Genomic DNA, 17196 nt, shown 5'->3' on the forward strand with positions numbered 1-17196 from the left:
ATTATATATAGAACTAAATAGAGCTATTGGAAGAATCGACACAATCTAATAAAAAAAGGTTACAAGGAAACTCTAAGTGTCGGTACAAGACAACAAAAATCTAAGACTGACAATTTACAATTCCACAAAGAACTGTAATTTTAGCATGCTTAACAAGTAGAATAAGGAAGGATTCAGACAAGCAAAACACGAACAAAAGCACAAAAAAGATAAGGAATAAAATGACATCTTTATTTGTGATGGGTATATTTGACTTAAAAAACGAATAAGTGAATGCAGAAAATAATTTCACTGTTTCGTAATATTCTTAAAAAACGACTAAATGAAAGCAGAAATTCAATTCTCACTGTATTGGAGTATTATAATAAAAAATAACGAACAAATGAATACAGGAAATCGATTCCCACTGCATTGTAGTGTTCAAATAAAAAATAATAGATTAAATGAATGAAGAACATTGATTTTGATGGTGTTGGTGCACATATTTATCTTTGAATTTGTATACATCAAAGAATATACTTAATAAATTAATATAAGTACAGCAATCAAATTAACATAATATTAGATTACTCGTTAAATTTTCAAGTCCAGTAGATTATATGATGGTTCCATCTTAAACGTTTAAGGAACTAGCTTGTGTCATTATAAATGAAGTAGATTATGTGATGGTTCCATCTTCGATTTTATTAATTAGGAAGAATTAGAGATTATTAGCAAAATAAGAATTCAGTCTACATTATAAGAGCAAATTTGAACAATGTTATAGGTAACTTATTGACCCCAAGCACATAAAATGAACATGGCTACTTATGTATCATATGCTATAAAGAAGCCTACAGTATTTCAACAACTACAATGGAAGCCTTTGGTCTGTCCAATATGATCATGTTTCCCTACTGCAAAGATTCTAAATGAAGCAACCTTAGAATAGATCGTCCTTAGCATGTCAAATTATCAATACAACTTGGTATTCAATCAGTTGTCAGAGCTGAATAGAAAGCTAGATCTTCAGTGATGCATTACATAAATTAACAAATTCAAGCAATATCTTAATGCCAACATTCAAGGGGACGTTCCACAAGAAGCTCAAAATTTTGCTCCTTGCCCCCTAATATGATATGAATATATTCATGAACTACTAATGCAAATGAAACAGACATTACCATACTAAGCTACTCACAAAAACTGTCACTGTCAACATGACAACGCCATATGAACATAAATATGTTGTCTATGAATTTTGATGACACATTACAAGTTATATTTTCTTGATGAAATAGCAGCATTCCTTTCATGGAATCATAAATTATCTCAATCCTACTATGGTAGGAGGCAGTGGTTTTATCTTCCATTTCGATAGAATAATTTTCTAATCTCACACTTGCACTGCCAAATTTTTACACTAATCGATGGCATTTAATCCAACTATCATAAAAACCAGACAAAGATACTGAATTTTTAAGCCCTGTGACAAAGAAAGCTAATGGCATCTAGGTCTATTATCCTCAATATAAAATTCGGTGCTTATGTAACTTGGCAATTAGCAACATAACGCCAACTTCCTCGAGACACCTGAAAGAAGCATATTTTACTGCAGATAAAAACACGTCTAGATCAGTGTCCGAGTGCCTGACATATAATGACACATAATCAATGTCATGAGGAACATGGAAAGAAAACAAAGATATCTATTTGATGTCGACATTTTATATCAACTTGTATAATACACTAAACTGGTCGTAAAGCAAAAACCAGCTTCATGATTACAATTTTTGCTATGTGATATGAGGAATATATTATGCCACTTCAAAATGAAGCTAGAGGTATACAAATATATTTACGAACACTAATACAGCATGATTTCAAGTTGCAGAAAAATACGCATGCAAACACCACAATCTGCATCGACAAAAAAAAAATGTCTGCAAGCAAATTGAAAGGTAGCTTCTAACTCAGCACTAGAACACACTGTAGCTCTATACCGAAGAGAAAATAGGAGCATGCAACAACTACAATAGGATCCCACGAATCAATACAGACAAGATATGTAAGGCAAGAATATACAAGAAGAAAAATTGCCATATTACAAGGATTGCCATATTGCTGCTAACGTAATTGATAAAATAACATTATTAACTTGTCCTTTTGTATGTACATGGGGTCCTCAAGTATTCAGTTATATCCAGTTGTGAAAGTTAAAAATTGCATTCAATAAACATTAATCCAAACTAGTTACACCAAGAGACATTCTACAGAGGCAGCAAGGCACAGAGCACCACGTCATGACCATGTAAACAAAAACTACAACACGGCCAATATATATTTAAAAAATAAAACTATTAACTATAAAATAACTTCCAAGCAAATAAAATAACTCCTAAGTGAACAAAACTAAAGTAATTCTTAAATAGTTCTGAATAGAATAAAATAACTCTCAAGTAAATAAAAAAACTCAAATCACATTATTTAAATAAGATGTATTTAAGATGTCTATACTAGTTTCAGTTTTTAACTTATTGTACATTTTGTAGAGCTTTGATGGCTAATCAAGTTATGGAATTTTTATTCCCATGTGAGGGGATTTTGTGTGGCTTATGATTATGTAACCCTTGCCCTCTTTGATTCATCAGTACTATTGTGATTTAGTAAATTTATTCGATATCTCTTATGATTATGTTCCCCGGTGTTTCTGGGACTTGGGACAGCAGGGAAGAGTTTCCATGACAGCCACGGCAGGAGGCTTTTTCTAAGGGACAGTAGCAGGTGACAATTAAAAAAAGGAAAATCTTAAGAAATAAAAAAAATTTAAATTATTTATTCATTATAGAACCATATAATATAATACACAAATTTTAAAATTTTCAATTTTCATTGTTTATGTTACCAATGCACATATTTAACAAGTACAGCAAAAGGCCCAACAGTAATAATTAGTAAATTAGTGTATTACAAAATGACATCAAACCATGTTAATCTGCTGCTATTTATCTCTGTTATTTGCCATCACGGAGTAGCTGATCGTTCAATGCTGCCTGTTCTATCATAATTATATTCTGCTGCTGTACTTTACTTTCATAACGGAGCTGTGAAGAACTCTCTAGGCCATATGTGAATTTACAATGAAGTTGGAATGCCAACAAACAAGTTCCCGATGCATCACATGTACCTTAAATTTGAAATACTTTTTGAGAAGAAAAATTACTTTAAGTTGAGTGGCTAGACAATTGTGGATTAAGCAGGTTCAGAGAAACACATTGACTACTTTCAGTATATGCTTTCAGGCTACAATCTAAAGCGATTTCTTGGCTCTACAAAGGCATTAGTATCTGCTAAAGCACAATATAGAGATGCCATAAATACAAAATAGTTTACATTCAAAGAATACTAGAAGACAAAAATTTCCGACAATCTGTTCCAACATCACTGAAATGTGACTGTCAAAGCACCATCGAACTGACAGAATGCAATCCATGTTTAGTCCGTGCAATTGCAAGAGACTGGATCAGTTATTTTTTTGTTTTGTTTTTCTTGGCAATGGGGTTAAAACCTGCATTGACTACAACCACCCTCCAGTCCATTTCCAATCTGGCCAGGTGGTTGAGATTAGCCCCCACAGACACCTGAGGTGTCCCCGCATCACAAAAATCATGATGGGAAAAAGGGCACTGGGAAAAGACCCATGGACGTGTCTCCATATAGCACTGGTTGGTGCCTTTGGGAGTAAGATTTTGTAAAACAGTAAACCTAAAAGATTCTTTTAGAATGTTTTGGTGTCAGTTTCCTGTTCACAGAGCAGCAACACGTACTTATTTAATTTTCATCCATGAAATTTGAAACCCATCAAATGTGAACACAAACCCAAAAAATCATTTAAATTCAACTGCAACTTTGGCCGTACAGCAAAGGCGGGTTTCACCACCACAGTTTGAACCCACAATGTCACTAGACCTTTTTTGCAGAATTGGCAAAATATGTCTGCAGTCTAATGTAGTCAATAAATTGAAAGCTCAAGGAAATCGAAAAACCTCTTCGTGGCAATGTAAAACAGAGACAGAAGTTGGAAAGTGCCATTTATTTTGAGAGAATGTGATGGAACTTAAGGTGTGTGATCACATGTAATGGATTTGGGAAAGCATTGAGCAGATCGGAATTGATCATATGCATTAATATATACAATAGTATGGTTGGTAAATAACCAACCAGGCCAGGTATACCCGACCAACCAACTATAACTATTGGAAATAGTTATTAATGCTAATTATATTTGGAATATATTATTAACATATTATATTATGATGTAACAAATATATGCCACCAACATGGACAGAACAAGGATGAATTTGGCCTCAGATGTGACAATGGACATAAACCTGCTGCTGGGAAACAGAATGAATCAATACGAAGCCAGGAACAATGGCCGAAGTAACTTGCCTCAAAGGGCAAGCATTCAGGGGGAGGCTCACTTTTTGCACAGGGCAAGCAGCAGAAGAATTTTGAGGAGCCCTACATGCTCGTCTGTGAGACAGCCACTGCACAGTTGGAGAAATGGCAGAGTGAATACTTATTCTAATAATATTGTCATGTTTGACATAATTTGAAACTGCCCAAAAGTTGGATTTAATATTTATAAATTACTATTAATATTAACAATTTTAACAGTTGAGAGTATTTTATATAAGTTACCAATCCTGGTTCAGGTTTCAATTCTGGTTTGCTAGTTCAGTTTGCAGATTCAGTCAAAAGGCCATGGGGTTCATTTCAAGTTTGTCCATACAAACACATAAAGAGCATAAATATTTACATATGTAAAACCTAAAAGAAAGAATTAAATTCAGAATTTCAATATATTATATTAGATTAAATAATATTAAATTTTAGATAAATCATATTAAAATAAATAAACTAAATTTAAATAAAATTCTATTAAGTATTAAAATTTATATACATTACCTTAAACCTAAAAAATATCAAAATTTAATTTAATTTATTAAATTTGGAGTATTTAACTAAATATATACCATTTAATATTAGACTAAACTAAAACTAGCATACCTATTTTTAGAGAAATATAGATAAAATACACCAAAAGATATCACATTTGTTCATTATTCTACTTAAAAAATGATTATATTATTATATTGTAATTAATATTAAATTATTTTTCTTAATATATGCTATTGTAATTAATATTTTATTATTATTGAGATATGACTATATTATCATGTTTTAATATATTCTTATTTTATGTACAAACACTTTCAATCCTCCATAATTAATAATATTAGATTGAGATAATTACAAATTAACTGATTGAATGATGGAGATAGACAAAATTGATTGATTAGTTAAACTCGGGGTGAGTGGTAGTTGAGAGGTGGAAGTGAAGATATAATTAGCACTAAATAATTAAATATAATATAAAATAATAATAATAAAATTTATTTTTTTTCATGCATTTAATTGTCACAAACACATCAAGTTAAATGCTTCTAGTTTTTATTGGTGGGTGTGTGTGCATCCATATGTGAGTATAATACGCAATCAGCATAATAAATAAATATATATTAAGTTTAATATACTGCCCCTTCTATTAAACTAAATAACCTTGCTCATCTCAGCTGCTCTGTTGACAGCAGCAGGTGAATGCCATGGGAAGGAAGTGGAGCAGGAGAACCAAGGGTGCTAACAGTCTAGTGACCTGCACCAGCTATATGAGTACAGGATTTCATGAAGGCAGTACAGTAAGCAGGAGAAGCCACTGCCCATGTGCTGCCAAGAGCTGCAGCAGGTGCCTCAGCATGCCCTGTACCAGCCAGCAACTCTTCAACCAAGCAGCAAAAATAATTAAAAAATAAAACACAACTCCCTCCTTTGTTTTGTTAATAGTGTTCCTTTAACTCCAGTTTCACAGCAAGAAAACAATAGTTAACATGCAGCATAACATCAAACAGAAAATAATTAATGATAGGAAAAACCATTATTGTCAGTGGTCACGGTGAAGATGAAGTAATAGATAACTGAGAAACATTTACTGATCCATCCCCTGCATTGGCCAGATCCAGGTCCAGTTCATACCTGATTCAGGCTCTGATTCCGTACTCCAGTGGATTCTGCCAGGAGGTGTACTGAGGACTATGCATTCATCCCAGATATTTATTTGTCAGTATCAAGGGTGAATATGCTCAGAGAAAACAACTTTTATTTATCTTTTTTTTTCTGTCATTTGAGCTTTCTGTGGATCTCTTTTCACAGTATTTGGACGTTTTGTGTAGTTGGAACAACGAAGGGATTATTATCTTTCATGAAAAGCTGCAGCTCCTCCATGAAGAAACACCACTGCTCACTCATGAAATTACCTATAGAACCTACGCAATCCAGAACATTCTTGATGCTATGGTAATTGATTTTGCCTGTTGGATGATCTCCAGCAGAACGCCACACAGCTTCAAAGCCAAACACTGTTTGGGAATAATCTAAAACTAGGCTGTAGGATTCTAGCATGAGTCCATGCTGGGGAATCACTTTAATGAATTCCCAGTCATGCTTCAGAATATGTGGTATTGGTAGTGGTATAGCCTTTCACTATGGAAAACATGGTCATCTATGCTGCCATTGGAACTATAGCTGTTACAAAAAAGTTCTTATGCGATGAATTAGCCCTCCTTTATGATTGTTGTGCATGAATAAGAATGAAATGAAAATGGAAAGCTTTGTAATCATTCAGATTTTTTTTTAATAATATCATTTTTTATATTATTATATTAATATTAATTTTAAACAATTAATAACTATCACAACATTTCAGTTTTGACTGGTTGAAATTGAAGTAGTAATTTTAAATTTTATGGTGGTTTTGTTTATTATATGATGCCATGTAGCATTCTGAACTTGATTCCTGTTTTTAGGCTGTAAATATGTATATATTTCTGATTTTTATATGATAATTGTGAACAAACCTAAAACAAATCCTACCCCAAAAACATTTTGCCTAATCCATAAACCAAACCTCAACCAGATACTTAGAAATACATTAAACATGATTAAAAATTACTCAATAATAACTTATGGTTTTCATACTTTCACAAGATATTAATGCTTGCTTCAGCCTTCTTACCTGTTGCTGATAAGTCCCATAACCAGGATAAGCACCATAAGCATACATAGCTGGATCTTGAGGGGGAGGAGCATAACCATATGCTTCATATCCTTGACCATAACCATAGTAAGCTCCACCACCATTCCATTGGCTTGCATCAGGTTGGGGTTGTCCACTCCAGTTTGCAGGCTGCAGATAGACATCCATTTACCCATTACAGAACTGGCACACACAACTGTTTTATAAACAGATCTACAAGAAGCAAGACAATGATGATCCTCAAGCAAAAGAAGACTGACCTGTTTGTTTGCTGGAGAGCGACCCCAGGAAAGGCGAATGGTTTGTTGGCCAATAAGTGTTCCATGCAACCTTTGCAAAGCTTCCTCAGCAGAGGACCTAAACAATCAGTTGTCTGAAATTAGAGAGACTTAAATCTATAGACATAATTAATAAGCATAAGCACATTACTATCTATTTCAAGAACGACTACCAACTGCCCAGTCAATACATCAAAGATTTCATATCATGTAATGCTTCAGAATTTATCAATTTCTAGATTCCATATGATGCAATGCTTCAAAACTCATAAATTTCACATAAACAGCTAGTTACTTTTCAAGCAATATCAATCTCTATGCAAAATATAAAAACATATAGCAAAATAACATAATTTTAAAACACAGGGTTGAACCAAACCTCAGAGTAAACTGCACAAAACCACATCCTTTGCCCATAGGTATTTTCACATATACAATTTCTCCGAACTGCCCAAAAACTTGCCTTAAATCTTCATCTGTTGCATTGGGATCTAACCCACCAACAAATATCTGCATGGCACGGTTGAGAATCAACAAAGGAATATATACTACAATAACTTACAAATTTGTATATAAAATATCAATCACTTACAGTAGTATTGTTTGGATCATTATCTGATTGGTAGCCTTGACCGGCTGGCGCACCATATGATGGTGTCTGAAAGGAACCTGCAAGCATAAGCAGATTAAAATTGATTACAAAACCAAACACCATGTATATATCCAGAAAAAGAAATTAATTTGATTATGATTCCTAGTGTCTTTCAGGGGGTCGATTTCAGATGCATCAACTGTTTCAATTTCAGGCATTAATCAAGGCAACAATAAAAAAACCACCATCTCATCCCATGATTAATCAAGGTCGCAATGAAGAAACACCATCCCATACGCTGCTTGTTGGATAGACCACATACATCTATTAGATAAACTCACAACTATTTAGTATTGCAAGGAATATCACAATCTCACTTCAGGTTTCCCAATTGGATATGTCCCTCAAGGATTAATGTAATTTGCAAATGAGGAAAGTGCAATATACACCCCTGATTTTGTTTTTGTTTTTCCTGAAAACTTTGTGAATAAAGAAAAAAAACATAACAATGGAAATAGAAAGTTTGCCGACAAGAAAATTCAGGATGAATCTTTAAATGTTTAATCATTTTGCTGTTACAATGGTATTGAATCTTTTGAATTTGCAACATGAAGCGCTAATACAAATAAACCAACAGTACAAACCACTGAAATACCATCAAATGAAGCAATATTAAACCATTTCAGACCTGTAGCAGCGTTTTCAGTTTGACGACAGTCAGCAGCTCATTAAAATCTTCATTCTTTAGCAATTGGCAAGTCACCCAAGAGTAGAGATAGGGCCAAGAAAGCCTCCAAACAAAACCCACCACTCCTAATCTGCCCAGATCCATTAATCAGCACTTATGGCACATAAACATCTCATTCTCAGGTCTGAAAACATGCTCAAAACCTTTGCAACAGCAAGCTTGACGCTAGATACATGGGCGATTTTGCTTAAAAACTCTAATCTCCAGTTTTTGCCTTTCAAACTCGCCTCCACTCATTGCTGGCACTTTCATCAATTATGGTGTCCATTTTAGAAGAGTTTCCAGCCCCAAAACACCTGCAAAAACTCTCACACGGCTTCTAAATACCCCTCTTTCACTTGAATTGCCTACCAGATAGGGCGATCTGCTCTAGTAAATTAATGAAAGCTGAAATCTCATGGAAAAAAATGCCAAAGGGTCGCCTAGGATTGAGAATCACTCAGCAAAAATACTGATTTCCATGGCTTTACTCCATTTAATACAGCAACCAAAAAGGTGAGGTTCGACCTAGCATAGGAAAGTGTGAGCTCAACCTAGAAAACCTACAACCAGCTTGAAACCCACTCCAAAAACACTGAAAATCTTTTGCAAGCACTCCAAGAGAGAAATGACAAAACTTGCATTAAAAATACCTTAAAGACCTTCAGTTTCACGCAACCCCGAAACCAAAAAAAAAAGTAAATCCTTTGTGTTTCCTGTGTAAAAGTACTAGACCAACTAGAGTGGATTTTTCACTACTGAAACTAATAAGATTGAAGAGGGATTTTGTCCTCAACAACTCTTGAAAGAACTCCTCTATTCATTTTGACAGCATCTCCTTATGTGTGCAAACTCTGAATGAATGAAATGAGAGCCAAAACTCCAATTTATAGAGTTTGGAGGGAAATGGGGCATTTTAAAATTCAAATATTTTATTTTCCCTCCAAAAATCCCCCTTAGCATTTTAAAAACAACTTAATGTCCCCATAACACTTAATCATCCAACTTTGGGGACAAAACATAACACTTTAATATTTAAACACCAAAGTAAATAATAAAATGTCACTTTACTAAAATAATACCAGTCACCTAAAACTTGCCAAGACACCTCATCAGTTGGCCAATTCCTAAGACATTGACACAGTTAAGGGGATTTATGGGTCTTTGCAGCTACTACACAAGATTTGCTTGTGCATTCTCTCAATTGGCTATCCCATTGACTAAACTAACCAAAAAGGGAAACTATGTCTTAAGGAACTATGTCCAACAACTCAAGAATCTGATAAGACAAGTTGACCCTTCGTGTATTCCTCCATCATTGCTTCCACCTGATTCAATTCAGGACTTGGAAGAAATGAGGACTACCTCTCACGTGATGAAGAGTTGGATTGATAGTGCCTTCACCAAGGCAAATAAGCTTGTGGGAGAGTTAGCACACATATTTGAGAGAGTTTCAGCTATCCTTGACAAGATCCAGGTGCTTATTGCTTCCTATGATCTATTTGGCCATACTAAGGAGTTAACCATTCCAAGGCTGCAAGTATTGATGGATATCCCTAGACAAACCTTGGTAAATGGTGGAGTTATTAAGGATGGACAAACAAGTGACTTCTACAGATGATATTGCACACTTGGGATGAGGAGAGACATGTTTGAAGTTATCAACAGCGGTCGCACCCGAGTTGAGGAGATGATCAAGGTAATAAATGATAGAATCATAGCAGCAGCTGAAGCAATACATGGAAAAGACATGAAGGAAGAGGTGGACGTGGTTGTCGATAGATTGACAAAAAGAGTAAGGTATGTCTTCTTCAGGACAGCCGGGACACTTTCAGAAAAGCAACTGGAGGATATTCAATCATTCATGACACTTGTGAGCAACATCCGAGACTTGGGGCCTAAGTGGGAGAAGATTTTCATTTCATCCTCAGCTAAGTTAGCCTACATGGAGAACTAGCTAAAGATCATGCCAAGTGTCCCAATGGAAGAGCTTGATAGCATCATGTCCAGATTCATTGACTTTGCTTCTAAAGAAAGGGATAAGGGGAACAAACTTCTAGATGATAGTTTGTTATGATCCTATGTGGCATCGAATTTTCTCATTGGTGGACCTCACAACGTAGTTTGTGCCAAGAAAGTTGTTCCTTTCTCATTGGCCATTATCTAATGAAAATCAATAATTAAGTATTTTATTGTAACAAACCCTAATTAGCGTTTAGGTGGCATAATCTTGACCCTTAGTCATTCATTATTGAAAGCTCTAGATAAGCTCAACTCATTTCATCTGTAACCAATGAGAGATTGTGGAGGATTGTTGCTTTGATACTGCTAGAGATAATAAAATCTTTGAAGTGTTGGTGATTTCTTGTGTGTGGAGTATTTGCATGTTTCTTCATCCGTTCAAAGATAGAATAGATTTGCTTCAAGTATTTTAGATGAATGAAAGATCGTTGTGGATGATTAATGGTGAAATTCACATGTTCATACTACTTGTATTTTGCTGATTGCTAAATACTTTGTGTGGTCAACTGAACTCTTTACATAAGCTTAACTTTGATTGCTACTCACTCATTGATATGCATTACATTGATGGTGTCTATGTTGTTGGTGGTAATTTGAATATCATTTGCTTACCTTAGAAGATCGCACTAGCTTTGTGGAGGTGTTCTTTGCATGGCAAAGCAAAGCCTAGTGGAGCTGCACTAAGTCATTCACTATATCTTGCATTCCTAGGTTTAGCGTAGCATCTCTCAAACCTTTAATCCTTTTACACTTTTTTTTATCAAACACTCATTAGTAGGAGTAAGTAAAGAGCCTCATTGCAAATCATTCAAAATCAGACTCATAGGGTGTCCTTTTTGCTTTGAAATATTATCTCCTAACAATTGCGTAAGTCCCCACAATTGCGTAAGTCCCCTTGGATTACCAGCAATCACATCAACCATTGAGACTATCCACACATCAAGACCTGACAGTATAAACCTTTGAGTCATCTCAAGTAATCGCATAGTTCAGTATTTGAGAAGATTTTGTTCAAGGGAGGATAGAGTATTCAATACTTTTATTCTATGTTCGAAGTGTCATAAAACACACATCAACAAGTTCCCTAATAAAGTGTTGTTTCAGAATTCATTCTGCTGTTTTCAGAATTTGTTTTTAGTTTTTTATATTCAGTTGCAAATAAATTATCCAAAAACTATTGTTGTATATTAAGTAATCTGACACTCTCAGGTGAGTCATATCAGTCATCTTCTCCATAAGATTGTTGGAATCCTTTTAACTTCTTTCTTTTATTCTCCCTGAATTGGAAATCCTTTTAACAATGCAGTCTTTCTTTAACACTCCTTTACTTCCTTCCATGGATAATTTCCCATTTCCATGGGGCTATTCATTTCTTGTGTTTTGCCTCTTTTATCCCCCTCAGTCATTTGGCATTAGCATTCATTTGCTATTCTTGGTACTAGTTTCCCCTCTCTTTCCAGTCTATTTTGGCCTTTTCAGTCTCCTTTCCTTTTCTACATGGATATTCTTCCATTTTGGTTAGCCCCTCTTTCCGACTAAGCCCCTCTTCCCTTTGAGTTCCTTTCAATCATAAACTTTCTTGTTGAACCTATTATTACTGGGAAGATGTCATTAAGGTTTATTCAGACTTTCTATTTCTTTCATTTTTTGGTTGGAGCTTCCTAATTGGGTTTTAAGCTTCTCTTGGCTCAGATGTTGCATTGTATGTTGGCTGTCATATCCGTATGGAATCAATTTTGTTCTTCAATGTTAATCCTTTTCTCAATTTCATTATTAAGCATGTTATTAGCACATTGAGATTACATCCTCTCTCCTATAGCCATCTAGTTTATATGGTGGAAATTTCTATTCTCCCTGAATTGGAAATACTTGACAATTGGCTTTTGCCATGCTCACCAGTTCTCCATGATTGTCCATTTGGAGAGCTAAGACTATCTATGGCATTCTTGTCTTCTATTTGAGATATAGTAACTCTTTTTGTAACTTGCTAGATTTCTCTGACAATCATATTAGAATGAAGCGATCCAACGTTGATTAAAAGGAAAATTAGAAAATATACCAATCTGCTTCTGCTACCTAACTTAATCCTTCTCTTTTTGACTCTGGTATCTCTTCACTAGATCATCTCCATGACTTTTCAGTTTCTGTCTCATGATTCCCTTGTTTGAGAATGCTATTACAATAGAGGTTGGGCTTTTAATTCTAGAAAGCTGAACAATAAAAGGTGTAGAAAGAAAAGGAGCTGTCTTAGAGGGCAAATAAACTCAGTCTCTGTGAGGCATATGCAATCAGATAAAGAATGCCATACCAATAAGCCTAAATGTGTCGTGCCTTGTTCTAAGGATAACAATGCAGAGGAACTTCTTTGAGTCTCAGAGCCCACCTCTCCTCATGCTGATCTAAGGCATCGAAACATTTATCAAAACTGACCAACAAATGAGGATATGCCAAAAACAACCATACTAGTGATAAATGAAATTGTGTAAATGAGCCTCCACCAAGGACAGGTGGAGGATATATTGACAATAGAAAATTTCTTGTCCACATCCTCAATAGTAGGAGTGGGATTGGCCATCATGATTCTTCCTGTTACTGATCACCTTGAAAAAGGAACATTGTAACAAGCTTGAATCACAATAGACTAAATCAAAACTGCCAACACCAGAACATGGAAGGGAAAAATCTGAATCTTTCTCACATCCCAACCCATCACCCATATTATAAGCTCCAAAGTATGTCTTGAAAATAATTTTTGAACAGCAAAGAGAAAGGGTCATAGCAAATACAAAAACAAACACAACAGGGTATAAGTCATCCTTCACACACAACAATCTGTAGCATACCACTACGAGGCAAGAACACGAGGCAAAAAAGGAATCATTTTGAGATGTAAGCCTCAGCATAAAGTTGCTTTCTTTGTAGTGGCCTATGAAAGCAGACTCCCGTTTGCATGCTGCTCAAAGTTCATGAATAAAAGTGGCAACAATATTTGGTAACTTGATGAATCAATCCATGCAATCAATTTGGTTTGTTTCAAAAGAGTGGAAATAGCTTTTTAAATAAGAATTGAACAGTTGTCTCTCTCTATGCATATTTCTTCATATGCACAGCACCAGCATTGCTTTATAACGTAACTAATGAACACTTTGTAAAGTCACTCACAAACAACAGTCTACAGCAATATTGCTTGGCTCCCTCAAAGTCTAAGACATGCTCAAAGCAACAAAATTCACACAAGAATAAGGTAAAATTCAAAAGCAGATGTGTCAAACATTATGAATACTTATTTATAAATGAAAGCAATAGCAGAGATACTAGATGGGAACTGCAACTGAAAAAAATCACACCCCCTACTTGCAAGTTGTTAAAGAAATCCAATGCAATGTTGTGATTGTTCACCACATCCCAGCAGCCAGCTCTCCTTCCAATTAAATGGTTAAAATTATGAGAAAAAGCCAAGTAAATTATGTTTTTGCGGGTTTAGGGTTTTGCGGCGGGTTGGTGAGAGTCAAAAAGCAATTTATTTTGCGATATAAATGCAATTTCAACACATTAAAATTGTTGAAAATCGCAGACAAAAAACCACAATTTTATGGGAAAAATCGCATTTAATTGTGATTTTTAGGGGATTTCGCTTCTATGATATAAACAATACATAATTGAATAAAAATATAAATAACAGGAATGTAATTTAATATAAGCAAAAGAAAATCCAATGAAAATAGATAACAAAAGTAGATTAAACCTGTAATGTCCCCACTTCTCTAGTTGCTACTCAGTTGCAAAGTTTTAGCCATCTCCGCATGCAATTACAGATGCTAGGAGATGATTGGCTAACCAAGGGGACTTAACTTAGTCAATTTTTGACCTTGGTGAGCTTTCCTTATGAAATACTTTTTTCCTAAAATTAGAAATGTTTAATAAAAGTGATTTAATAAGCAGTGTTCCACAGGCGTTGGGGATGGGGGGACGGGGGGACCAAGGGCCTAAGTTTGGGGACGACGATGGGACAGCGGCATGGGGTGGCGGGGCTGATATAGTTATACATATACATATAGTACTTGAAAAACTAGTTTTGAAAAGATGTATGACAGTATAATAGTATAAGAATTACATTTCAAATGAAACTATAGGAAATTTGAGATACTAAATCTAAATACCAAGATTTCTTCAATGCTAATTATGCTGTTATATGGAGCTTAATCAGACTCGGAGGATAAATTTTCCCTACTTCCATCAGTGCGGTTTCCCCCTATATTTTTCGACAGGGGTTTGGGGGCAGCGCCCCCAAGTTGGGGTCAAGGGGCATCGCCCCTTGTGCGCTCCCGTGACCCAAAAATACTTTTATTATTTTATAAAGGTGTCGGGTGTTATTTTTCTATTGGCCCACATCCAATTAGGGTTACCCCTTAACCCCCAAAAAAGTCGATTTTTTTAAAATTTAAATTTTAAACATTGCATATACATGGGGGCGACGAGAGACATTTGGGCGTCTCCCTGTCCCTCAAGAGACGTCTGCACGTCTCTCGAAGGACGGGGAGACGCCCAAACATCTCCCAAGGAGACATGGAGACGTCAGACATCTCCCCGTCTCCGGCAGCGCTTGGGTGGCGGTGGCGGGGGACATCGCGTCCCCGTCCCCCCATCCCCAAGACGCGGCCAAAAAGGGGGGGGGGGACGCGTCCCCATGGAACACTGTTAATAAGTAACTTTATCGTAAAGTTACCATGGTATGCCCCCCTAGGTGAATAAGACTTTTTTTAAAAAGGTGGTAAATCCGTCATGATGTAATCACCCTCATACCTGGGCGTAGCTAAGGAGGAAGAAGATTCCCTTGGAGTCTTAAAATCTTGCTATGAGAAGGTGCGATTTGGGGTTTAGAGGCATAAAGCAAAGCTAAGCATAGCATTTTGGATCAGATTATTCATTTTCTTGGTATTATATCTGTAAAGCGGAAAATCGCGATCGAACCCTAGTTGCTCTCCCCTCTTCCAACTCCAAGGAGAGAGAAGGGAGATTCACAAGGGTTGATGGTTTTCACTTAGGGGAGAGACTTTACATTCAAAAGAGGGGTTGAAACCCACAAGATCCAATCCCACACAATGCAAGATTGGATGCTAAATGTGTTTCAAGAGTTAAGAAAGCAAGGCTACCCTCTTTTGTAAAGAATGTTGATAGAAGAATTAAGCTAGGAATGCATAGAAAGTGACAAAGATTCGCTTATAAACTGAGATAGGGATATAGGATGAAGCTGCGGACCTGAAATTAGCAGTAAAATGTCGATACGGCGCTGTCCTGCAAATTTGAGCAAAAGTTGTCGGGACGATGGCACCCGAGCGCCACGGTCCTCCAAAAAATCCGCGAAACAAAGGGGGATCTGTTCGTCTCTGCACAAGGATTCCAGATCTTCAATTTCAGCCGCGTACCTGCAACCTACACACAGAAAAGCGAAGACGATTGGGGGGTTAGGGATTAGGGGTTTGCCTTTAGGTCAAACCCCGGTTTTGGAATTAACCAAGAAATGAGCAAGTGCTGTAAATGTAAATGACTGTAAAACAAGTACTAATACCTTGTTCTAAGGATGTTTGTATCCTTATGTGCGAAGGTATAGATGTTGTATGTTGTATGTTGTAGCATGTAGTATGTGATCTCCTCTTCAATGGTTGAATCCTTGTCTTGAATGCAACACTTAGCCTTGAATGGAGACTTGAAATGATCAATTGCTTGAAGGAATGCTTGAATGCTTGAGTATAATTTCCACGCTTTTTCCATCATATCGAATGAAAGAGGAAAATGTAGTTTATATACTTGCCAATTAGGGTTAAAAGATTGATTTTCCCGACCTTAGGCCGACCAGGAAAGTTAATTTCCAAATTGCAAACAAAAAGACCCGAGACCCCTTAGGAGACCGGGCCCAAAATAGGCCCAGGGACCAGGGCACTGGGCACCATGGTCCTGGGGGACCAGGGCGCTGGGCGCTCTGGTCCCACCTCCCGGGACAGCAGGGTGCAAAGGAGGTTCAGGCCAGGGTGCAAGAAAATGCAGTTTTCAGTGTCATAATCAGGTTTCGGGGTCTCCATTCAGGTTGCGTGTTGCGTCGCCATCGTGAAGACCGAAATGCAGTCGAAATTGCAAGTGTCGCAATTTTAGGACGCTACAATATCTAATTCAGCAGGTCTGCAACGGCAAGGCAGAGGTCTGAGAGCAGATTGGAGACGAAAACCTCCATTCTCCAGGTGATAGGATGTAGCCCCTCTCACTAGACAGCAAATTGGCACACAAAGGAACTTCATATCAAGCCATTGAGGGCCAAAATCAGAAGTTTTATTGACTAAGATTGCATCTGCAAAGCATACACAGCAGATCTGGGCAATTTAGTGAACTTCACCAACAAAAATAAGTGTGATTTGAGCAAGCTGTACCTCCTACAGCAGGCCGTACC

General features: G+C 36.3%; 1 protein-coding gene across 3 annotated transcripts in view; it reads right to left on the reverse strand.

Annotated features, from left to right (window-relative positions):
- Positions 1-989: 989 nt before the first annotated feature.
- LOC131072952 (polyadenylate-binding protein RBP45) overlaps positions 990-17196 on the reverse strand; it is a 72048-nt gene continuing 55841 nt past the window's right edge. For 2 of the 3 annotated variants that reach the window (XM_058009259.2, XM_058009260.2), the window contains 5 exons: positions 8006-8082; positions 7793-7923; positions 7396-7492; positions 7115-7285; positions 990-1629 (listed from right to left, as the gene is read on the reverse strand). In XM_058009259.2, the coding sequence (XP_057865242.2) occupies positions 1615-1629; positions 7115-7285; positions 7396-7492; positions 7793-7923; positions 8006-8082 (491 nt within the window). In that variant the 3' untranslated portion in view covers positions 990-1614. The remainder of the gene's footprint in view (positions 1630-7114; positions 7286-7395; positions 7493-7792; positions 7924-8005; positions 8083-17196) is intronic. The other variant, XM_058009261.2, reaches the window with a different exon arrangement.

The sequence above is a fragment of the Cryptomeria japonica genome, chromosome 3 (assembly GCF_030272615.1).
Source record: "Cryptomeria japonica chromosome 3, Sugi_1.0, whole genome shotgun sequence".
NCBI lineage: Eukaryota > Viridiplantae > Streptophyta > Pinopsida > Cupressales > Cupressaceae > Cryptomeria > Cryptomeria japonica.